This window comes from Lolium rigidum, chromosome 5 (genome assembly GCF_022539505.1).
Source record: "Lolium rigidum isolate FL_2022 chromosome 5, APGP_CSIRO_Lrig_0.1, whole genome shotgun sequence".
NCBI classification, from domain to species: Eukaryota; Viridiplantae; Streptophyta; class Magnoliopsida; order Poales; family Poaceae; genus Lolium; species Lolium rigidum.
Window position 1 is genome coordinate 27,939,661 of NC_061512.1, and position 10,689 is coordinate 27,950,349.

The 10,689-nt window shown below is 49.4% G+C and overlaps 1 protein-coding gene across 1 annotated transcript; it reads left to right on the forward strand.

The window, feature by feature from the left end:
* Positions 1-1,305: 1,305 nt before the first annotated feature.
* Positions 1,306-3,441, forward strand: LOC124655237 (transcription factor HHO5-like). Its single transcript, XM_047194165.1, has 5 exons — positions 1,306-1,466; positions 1,561-1,793; positions 2,378-2,648; positions 2,766-2,842; positions 2,951-3,441. The coding sequence occupies exons 1-5, from the start codon at positions 1,415-1,417 to the stop codon at positions 3,188-3,190; spliced, it is 873 nt and encodes a 290-aa protein (XP_047050121.1). The 5' UTR covers positions 1,306-1,414; the 3' UTR covers positions 3,191-3,441.
* The last annotated feature ends 7,248 nt before the right edge of the window (positions 3,442-10,689 follow it).

Consider the following 10,689-nt stretch of genomic DNA (forward strand, 5'->3'; position numbering starts at 1 on the left):
ACACAGGACCACCATATATTCGTGCACCTCGTACGAATCATGGGTGGATCGGCTCTTTGAGCCGATTCACAGGATAACCTGAGAGCCGATCGAGGCTCGTATTTAATGTTTACGTGTATGCCATGCGAGAAACTAAGCGAGGCATCTCCATCACCTTCCCGACCGTGTATAGGTCAGGTGGCACGCCCTTGCATCGCGCGTCGGACGTGTGACCGTAAGGCTTTGCGGGCCGTCGCTCGGAGGGACCAGGGCCAGCCGTAGCCCTAAGTTGTTCCCGGCTCTATTGTGTTGCCCGTCGCTGCCCGCCGGTGGGTTTTGACCGCAACAAGCTCGTCGAGGTCCGAATCGCTGGAATCCGACGAGGACCAATCGGTCGACGAATCCACCATATGCACATCCTCCGAAGTCATCTACCACCATGAAGCATAGATCAACCTCCAAACACGTCGATTGTACCGGCGAAAACGAAGAGGAACGCGGCGGGAGTACTCACCGTGGGTTTGACTGCGGAGGAGACCGCGGTGGGGGTACGGCGGCGCGCGCGGAGGGGCGCGGATCTCCGGCGGGGGTGCGGTGGGCGTGGACGCAGCGTGACGCGGCTCGGCGGGCGGCGGAGGGGGCCGAATCTGAAGGTTTCCGGCGGCGGCGGCGCGGGTGGCTACGGCGGCGGCGCGGGGGAAAACGGGTGCGAAATCTGAAATGTCCGCGCACCGTAGCTGAAATGGGATGGTGGGTTTGCCCTGTATTTCCTCTCCCGCCCCGCACAAGTAGGGGCCAGAAGCCACTCCTAGCCGAAACTAAAAAAAAAAACTCGACGCGGGGGCCTGTTTTACGGGGTATGCTAGACTGTCGGGTAGAGCCCTACCCCGTATTTCGGCGGTTATTTTACTGGTTGGCCATTTTAGGGGGTGTGTTAGACATGCTCTAAACAACCTGGTAAAAATTAGTGAATGGTAACTAAGTTGATTCTCTTGCTTGACAGAGAATAAATGGGAGAGTGTGGAACAAGTAAAAAGACACCAGTATCTTCCGTGGACGATTCTGTGCTGCTCCTTCCATCGCCCAAATGACCATCCTGCCCATCGCACCTGAACCGTCTCTTCCTCTGTCCCGTATAAACGCACGCAGGAGCAGCAGCACGCGGAAGGCACCACCATTTCCCTACCTGCAACCTCCTCTTCGCGGATCCGTGCAAGGGATCTCTGGATCGGCGGCGGCGATGGTGCCGTCGTCTGCGGTGAGTAAGGACGTCGGCGGTGGCGGTGCAGCAGAGGAACACCACCGGGGGTTGCGGGCGATGGCGGCGAGGACGGCGACGGACTCGCTCAGGGCGGCCGTGTGCAGGTCCGGAGCCGCGGAGAAGGCGGCCAGGCTCGAGGAGTGCGCAAGGAGCCTCGAGGCCGAGAAGGCCAAGATGGAGGTCTTCCGACGCGAGCTCCCCATCAGCGTCCACCTCATCGCCGACGGTGCGTCCGTGTCCGTCCGCCCCTCCCTCCTCGCAGTGGCTGGTTTCTTGGATCATTTGGCTGAGTTTTTCGTTTCCTCCTGTATTGGGTGCAGTGATCGAGTGGCTGAGAGATGAGGTGGCGCAGCACCGGAAGAGGCCGGCGCCGGACCAGCTGCTCGCCACGGCGCCGCCGGCGAAGAGGATGGCGGAGGGCGTCAAGACGGAGCCGGACGCCACCGACAAGAGGAGCTGGATGAGCTCCGCGCAGCTCTGGACCTGCGGGAGCCACAGCTGCGCAAGCACCAGCACCAGCAATGGCGGCAGCGACAGCAAACAGCCCCAAAAGGTAGAGACAGCCGTGAAATGCAAATTACTCCTTGCACACACAAGTAGTACTACAGCACGAAGATGCAGATGGATTTTTTTTTTTTGGCGGTTTGAAATTTGGTGGCATAATACTTTGTTTAATTTATCCTGCTAACTGCTGCAGCTACCACTACTACTTTGTTTAATAAGGAATGGTTTAGAGAGGGAGACAAGAACAAAGTGCAAGAGCTGATTTGTTCAAGAAATATGTCGACTTTAATTATGTGACACTGAAAGACTATGAGACTTCACAGCAAGTGGCCAATTCTGTGGTAGCAGCAAGAGAAAGTGAAAAAAAAATACTTCATATAAAACACAGCATGTGTTTGTCATGGTATTTTTAGATTATGTCTAGTTTTATTTAGCTGTCAATTTTCTCAATACAAAGATAAGTGGTACTATGTCAAGTTCATGCCAAGCTTATATAGCGTCTGCATTCCATCCGGCGGAAATAAAATCTTGATATATTTTGCTTTTATACTTGTGATGTCAATTTCAGAAGTGCCAACTCATATACATCTACCCGTTTTTTCTAACTTGTGCTGTCAATTTCGGTCCCGTCAGGTGTCCAGTGCATTCATGCCACTGAATGGCATGCCCGTCTTTGCAAAATCATCGGAGAGACCAGAAGCGGCCACCATGGCAGTCCCGGACCTGTCCCTGTCATCACCTGCGATCGATGTGCCGTGCCCGGCCGCCCCGAGCGCCAACAGCAGCGCTGTCACGGACGCCGGAGAGCAACAGCGGCAGCAGTCGCGGAAGGCCAGGAGGTGCTGGTCGCCGGAGCTGCACCGCCGCTTCGTCGCCGCGCTCCAGCGCCTCGGCGGCCCGCATTGTGAGCGAAGAACGGAGCAATGATCACATTGTTTCTGCTGCATTGCTCTGAAGAATCAGAATACTATGTTGTTCTTGATTGGTGTGCTGAATTTTTCTTTGCTTGCTGTTGATGCAGTTGCCACTCCGAAGCAGATCAGGGACATGATGAAGGTGGATGGGCTCACCAACGACGAGGTCAAGAGCCATCTGCAGGTTTGTTGCTAATCGTCTTCTGTTCCAAGTTCAGTCCTCTGATCCAGCAACCGCGATCATCATCATCAAGCATTGGAGCATTGACCACGTGTAAAAAAAACACTGCAGAAATACAGGCTACACACGCGGCGAACCTCCAACAGCGATCGGCAGCAGCAGTCCGCAAGCGTCTGGCCGCCGCCGGAGCAGTACACCACGTCACAGCACAGCACGTCGCAGTCGGGCTCGCCCCAGGGGCCCCTGCATCTGACAACCGGGTCCAGCCGGGCCGTGTCGGCGACCGCCGGAGACAGCTGTGACGGCGGCGAGGAGGAGGAGGAGGACGGCAAGTCGGCGAGCTACATCTAGGAGATGCAGCAGATCGGCACGAAGGCAGCGGCGTCATCGTCTTGAACGCCGCGATCGTTTGCAGAATTGCAGAGGCATGCTCGCTGCATGTAACTGAGGATTAATTCAGGAATGAGGCTTTTTTCCCTTATGTACAGCGGAGGAGAGACATCAGACTGAGAGATGTAACTTTTTGAGGTGGATTGTGCTGAATGTTGAAAAAAAAAGAACTGATGTGAGTAATTGAATTGTTTCATGGATATATGGAGTTATACTAGGTTCACAACACATTTAAGTCATTGGCGTCTAGTTAGATTAGAGTGTTTCTTTTTGAAATTTAAGGTTTGGAACATATTTTTTGCTACATTAGGTAACTATAAAGTCATCCTTCCGTGCCCAGGATGGGTAGCACTGCCATCTCAACCCATCAGAATTCAAATATCAGGTTTGATACTTTGGTATCTCATACAAGCCGAAATAATCTTTCAGCAAGAGGTGACGTTTCTATCGATTGCAGGACGACTTTAGTGACATCGTAAGTCCTAATATCCGTCAGATCAGTTTTTTGAACTTGGTCTTCACAAGATGCTCATAAAAGTAGAGTGTATGCGCATACGTTTATTGGAGAGTGTATGTACTTATTTGATGAACGCTTGCATTATGTTTCGAGAAAAGTGAAGACCGCAATACGTTATTGTTGTCGATTGTGTGATGGGCGTGCATCAAACTAATATTCATTCATCCAGCCATCGACTAATAAAAACATAAATCATATCGGATCTGGAATTCCTACTACTAAACCGCTGAATCTATAGCACAACACCCACCTAATTAAAAAAAGAACTCTCTCTTCTCTTTCCTCGCGACCTGCCTCCAACATTATTCACCACCACCAGTTCACCACCCCTTTATATCTAGCTTATACTGCTCAGGCCTCCAGCCAAGATCCGAGCGGAGGCGGCCGCGGGCTCAGGCAAGCGCGGGGGTGTGGAAGAAGTGAGCGCCGGCGAGCGCTGGCCAGGGATGGCCACGGACGCAAGCAAGGTCGGGGAGGCCAGGACGTGGGCGCCGGCGAGCTGGCCTCGACCTGCTCAGGCTCGTCATTGGTCGGGTCAAGAACAAATGAATTGAAAATTTAGAGGATGAATGGAAAAATAGAAAAGAAAAAAAGTGGTGCTATCTGATAAGTGGGTCCCACTGAACTTTACAAATAAACCCAGAGCTAGAACCAATATATGGAGCTCCCTCCTTCATAGTTAATCAGTTGTCTGACAGTGGGATCCATATGTTAATTTAGCTATTAAACCAGCATTAGGTCCGAGTTAGTGCTATGTGTTACATGTTACCCGTAGGCTGGTGGGTTTTTTGAAAAAAAATCGAATAGTGGTGGGTTTTTTAAACACTTGCCTGTAATGTGGTGGTTTTTTGTAATTTTCTCTAAAGTTTGGCTCAACGACCATGTGTAACAACCGAGGTTCAGAAGTTACAGTGATAGATGAGCTTCAGGGTTCATTAAGAGGATTGGCTTCACTGGTCTTGGATACGAAAGAAGTTAATATCGATACACTTATCCGTGCCATAGAAATACTTCTTAGGTTAAATTGATGATTTAGGATACAAGCGCGGTCTAGAAATTTGGAAAATGATGGATTACAAAGTTTAAGAGCATCTCTAGCCGCGTCCCCCAAAGCGTCCCCCAAACCGCGCCGGATTGAGCGTTTGGGGGATGTGTTTTGTTCGTGCCGCGTTTGGGGGACGTCGCTCCCCAGCCGCGTCCCCCAAACGTCGCCCCCAAACATTTAAAATACTCCTTTTTAACACAGAACCATTTATCAAATATAGCATATGAATAAAAATGTTTGCGAGGATTATTTTCAAATTAAATCACAACAAACAATAAAACAAGTAAACAAATATAATAAATAGGGCTAGATGCTACATCAAGGTGCCACGGTATTTCCTTTGATCCTCCACAAATGCTCAACGAGATCAGCTTGAAGTTGCTCATGAACATTGCTGTCACGGATCTCTGCGTGCATGGCGAGAAAATCAGCAAAATCTGCAGGCAACTCATGATCAACCTCCGCAAGAGGGCCTTGACACTCATAGGGACCAACATGTGATCTAGCATGATTCTTGCGGTCATACTCGATGATCATGTTGTGCATGATCACACAAGCCTACATCACCTCCCACATTTGGTCGTGAGACCAGCTTAGAGCAGGGTACCGGACAATGGTAAATTGTGCTTGAAGCACACCAAATGCCCGCTCGACATCCTGCCTTGATCCTCCGCGGCGCGGCCTCTTCCTCTTCTCCGCCTCAGCGTCAAGCATGTCCTGGAGGGACGCGATGATCAGCAAATGCTCCCGCAGGTCGTCGTCGAAGGCTTGCTCGTCCTCCTGCAGCAGGGCAAGCATCTCATCGTCGCTGACCATGGCTAAAGCAAAATCAATGGTTAAAATTGCGCCGAGGCAGACGACGCAACAAACAGCGGCCAATCGCGCCTACCTGGCAAGTCGTCGAGCACCTTCTGTGCGCGGAGGTGGGGCGGATTTGATGGCGCGTTCTGGGACACGCTGGCGAATCGGCGGCGGCACGACCGGAGGGAGCCCCAGCCGCGACAACGGTGCCGACTCTCAGCAGAGATCAGACGCCCAAACGGCCGAGAAATCCAGCGGCGGCGGTGGGGTGGGAGGAAGGAGCGACGAGAAAAGAGGCGCGGGAAGGAAGGAGCGATGAGAAAAGAGGCGCGAACCAACGGTTTATGCAAATAGTCGCCGACATGTGGGAGCCCGCCTCGCTCTTCGGTGTGTCCGGCGTCCCGGAGTGTCCCCTGTGGGACGGGGACGGGCTCGGGGCGCCGGACACCGCATCGGGCCGCGCCGGACAAAAATGGGCTTTGGGGGACGCGGCTGGAACGGTTTTTTTGTCCGGCGCGCCCCAAATCCCTTTAGGGGACGCTTTGGGGGACGCGGCTGAAGATGCTCTAACACCTACTTGATCGGCATCAAAGGCATGCTAAGGAACCAACTGTCCACGGAAACGACACAAAGTTTGTTCAACAAAAGCTATTTATTTTAGCTTCAAATTTCTCATGAAGAAATGTTGGGTTCTCTAGAGATAAACAAAGCAGAAAAGACACGTTTTAGGTTCTAGTTCAGAGTAGAGCAGGTTATTTTTTTCGTAGAAACACACCCCGCCACTGGTGAGGCAACTTGGTTACCATCGCTCCCATTGTGAAAGTCGCCGTAAGCGTGCGTTGAGGTCATGCCTAGATTCTCAATAGTATGTGTTGCCTGTGTTGTGCCGTCGGAAGAAGTTCATTTCTTGCAAGAGTGGAGTAGCGAGGAGATGGGTCAACTAATCTGGAGCTAGAGCTAGATAGAAATAGTACAGCCGAAGTTTGAACCAGACCGTAGCTACATCTACCCGAAACTTAACAGATAGATGTGGTCCCACTAAATCCCTCCTAATTCAATGTCTAAGTCTGGTTCGTCGGCGTTAGAGAACTAGTCCAACGAGTTCTTGGTCCATCAAGTGTACAACTCATGTTGGATTAGAAACCAAGGAGAGCTTTTCATGAACATCACAAGTTCCTGATGCAACTCATTCCTAGTTGATATCACCGAGAGTGGAAAAAAAATGAAGGCAGAACAAGCACACGCACAATGTCCTTGTTGCTCCAATTTCGGTGAAGCAACTAAACCGTGAGTAGTTTTTTTGGGGCGTTCACCCATTATATATTGCTATACATGCATAGGTTATGGGTAGCAAGTAAATGGCATGGGCCTAACACGTTACTAACTTTACTCTGGGTGGTAGTTCAGGCATCTATCTCAGATAGAGTAGTACCTTAGGGCATCTCTAGTAGACCGACCTACGTAAAACAGACGCCAAAAGTGGCCACCTATGTCCGTTTACATCAGGCCACGAACGCGAAAATGGCCGAGCTACCGTTTGCGCTGATGAGTATCCCTAACAGGTCGATGCATTTTGTCTCTCTGAGACATATTTGTTTTGAAATCCCCTAAAAAAATGAGCAAACTCCACCAAAATATGACCTCGAAACAACGGTTAGAGTGGCTCATAATAGGTCACAAATGAGTCCATCGGATAGTGCACATGATACGACACAAAAATATAGTCTAAAAGGGGGATACCATGGCCATGATCAACAAATATAGTCCATAAGAAGGCCATGGTGCTTCTGATTGGCGTGGCCGATGAGGCATCACGATCGTGGATTTCGGCGCACTTCTTCAGGAACCAAGCCCTGGTGTCGTCGTCCATGGTGGCAAAGTCAGCCATCATGATCCTTGTGTCCTGTGCCCGAATCATGGCCTCGACGTCGAGCCTTCTGGCCTTGGACGTCCATCTTTTATTTTTCAATGTTTTTATTTACCTTTTTGAATCAATGTACATTATTACTTCCTACGAATAAAAATTGATAAAAAATGTGTCGGGCGGGCTGGGCAGCGCCGATCCAAACGGATAGTAGACGTAGAGCATGTGATTTCAGTATCCGTGGTCCAACACAAGCGAATCTAAATATATACAAATCGTGTTCAAAATCATTAGTATTTTTGAATCGTCTTGTAGGAAACTTGATGCTTTTTTTTGAATATACACGATTTTGTTGATAGAAACGAGAATTGAGTTTCTTTGCAACTTGAAGTTGAGATAAGTGGATAATCGAATTTGAGACAATCAATGTAACTCACCGGACAGGACAGTCACCGAGGATCATGTGTTTCTGGTTTTTGATAAATTTCATAATGCCAAAAAAAAATCGGCAAGAAGTTTCGCTTCTACATCTCAACACATCCTACGTGCTCGCAATGCTCATTCGGCTTCATTCCACGAAGTGGGTGCTACAACGAAATGAAAGGGATCTGAGTGGACTGACCAGTGAAGCGAACTGGAGCAGTGGAGAAATGGGGTGAACCCACGGGGCGTTTGGGGCCTTCCTTTGCCTCCTTCCTCGAATCTTTTCCATGGTCGCCGCCTATCTAGCCTGATTTCTCCTTCCGCCGCCACCGACTTCTCATACGAGCCTACCTACTGGAAATTCCACCGTCGACCTCTTGGTGAGCCGATTCTTCTTCTCCCTCTGTGGAGACGGCTTCATCAACCGGTCGTTCCGCCACGCAGCCTCCCTACTCCGTCGCATCATCCCCCGCCTCAACACTCAACAGAGACCGATGGTACCACTAAATCCCTCCTAAGTCAATGTGTAAGTCTGGTTCACACTGGTGGAAAAAGGGCCTTTGGTCGCGGTTCGCAACTGCCATTAGTCGCGGTTGCGCAACCGCGACCAAATGAGCCCCCTTTAGTCGCGGTTGCTTAAGAACCGCGGCTAAAGGCCCGTCCACGTGGGCGCCAGGCGGCCGTCGGGGCGGAGGACCTTTAGTCGCGGTTCTTCTGGCCAACCGCGACTAAAGGCCGCCGCAGGTTTAGGGTTTTAGCCCCCCCTAAACCTGCCCCCCCCCCCCAAACCTGTTTTCTGTTTAATTTGTATTGTTTTATTTCTTTTGTGCTTTATTTTAATTTTGAAGGAGTTTTACATATTCTACGGTACTACATACATGCATATGAATGTACAATTTCAAACAAATTTGAAATTAGAACCAAAAAGAATTCAAGAGGAATATACAATATATATTCAATATCATCGGATGACCATATACAATTTTGAACAAGTTTCCATACATAATTTAATGCATATAAAGTTCTACGTCCTCGTAATGGTGTTCTCCTTTAGGATGGAGGACTTTCCTCCTGAACCATCCAGCTAGTTCCTCTTGAAGTGGTCGAAAGCGAGCTTCTGGACTAAGCATCATCCGGAGGTTATTCCTCTGAGCATTGGTATCACTCGGAACCCGCTCAGAGGTGTATCTCCGGATCATCTCACAGACATAGTATCCACATAGATTGGTCCCCGCTGGCTGAATATCGCCACCATTCTTAGCCTTTGACCTTTTGAATTCTAGCTCTTTTTTGAAATCACCGACCTTTTGATCTGAGAACCGTCTCCAAACCCTACGAGGCAAAGAAAATTAAATGAACAAGAGAGTTATTAGTTACTTGAAGCTTAGGAAATGAACGAAATAGGCCGATCGATATAGAGCGCAAATGAATGAAAATAATTACTTCTGCAGCATTCTTCTCATGCCGCCCCAAAGATTTGAATCCAGAGTCAGAGAGTCGTGGACGAGACATTCTGATGTGTCAACTTTAATTACTAGCAGAATCCAGTGGAACCTGCGGACACGATACATGCACAGTACGTCATGCATAACTCATCGATTAGCCGGCCACATACCATGCATGGAGTAAACAAAAGAGAATGTGCTCAAGACAGAAACACTCACCCAAAATGGTAAGGAAATAGAATATCACTTTTGAGTTCCTGCTTTCTAAGAAACTGCCACAGGTCTGCCTCCACGTCGGCGGGGTGATGCTCTAACACATATCCATTAACGATGTGTGGGTCAATGAACCCAACATCATGGATGTTCCTTACTCTGCATTCCTTAATCTTCATTCTGCATGTATAATAGCGGACATAACAATATAGTTAGGACATATATATAGTGCAGGCAATATGAACGAGATGGGGTAGAAATAAATCACTTACGTAACGTAGCAATCGATGATAGATTTGTCGAGCTCACGCAGATTGAAAAGCTGGAACAATTCACTCAGATGAATTTGTACATAGTAATGTTTGAAGTGATGCTCATATCTAACTTCCGCATAAATATATTCTTTGGCGTTTTTATTTTTTATGTAACCCTTGTACCATTTCAGCATACCTTTCATTTGTGGAGGTAGATCCTCTTCCTGCGCAGGCTCGACGAGAGGCCCATTCTTCACATATGTAATTACTACCTCCTTCACTGGCGCCTCATCAAGGCCTAACAGTTCACGAAGAGTAATACCTAAGTTGGCTGCTTGTTCTCTGGCACTCGTTACAGTCAATCCCTGTGCTGCCGCAGCTTCTATGATATCGGGGGCATCCGGACCGGCGGCTTTCACTATAAGCGGGGCAATCGATTGTTTACTTTGTTCCCCGAGCTGGGCAACTCGTTTCCCGCTTTTTTTACTTTCTAATTCCGTTTTCTCGGCCTCCTCCCGCTCTCTCTTCTCCTTCAACATGAGTGCCTGCTTACAAAGTTCACGTGCATAGTCGTCAGGCAGATTCTTCGCGGCTTGGGACGGTTCGTTCAAAAATGACTTAGCCCACTTCTTTTGCTCATCAGAAAATACTGGCTTGGGCTCGGGCTCTCTTTTCTTCTTGCAGTCCGCCTTCCATTTCTCATAATCAGCAGTCGCGGCCGCGTCGACTTCCTCGGCAAGACGTTCCCAAGGCCTCGTGGGGAGAGGCTTCAGTGATAGCTCCGGTACCTTTGTTATCTTAGGTACATAAGGGTCCGGGTTAATACTCCAGGACTGCTTCTGCTTCTTCGCCGGAGGTGGATTGGGGGGCGGCGTCTGCTTACCCGCCCGGGGCGGAC

Bases quoted from the DNA above. Each gene is read 5' to 3' on its own strand.
- LOC124655237 (XM_047194165.1), top strand. From the start codon at position 1,415: ATGGAGGTCTTCCGACGCGAGCTCCCCATCAGCGTCCACCTCATCGCC. The intron at 1,794-2,377 runs GTAGAGACAGCC...CGGTCCCGTCAG, and splicing joins ACAGCAAACAGCCCCAAAAG to GTGTCCAGTGCATTCATGCC. The intron at 2,649-2,765 runs GTGAGCGAAGAA...CTGTTGATGCAG, and splicing joins GCGCCTCGGCGGCCCGCATT to TTGCCACTCCGAAGCAGATC.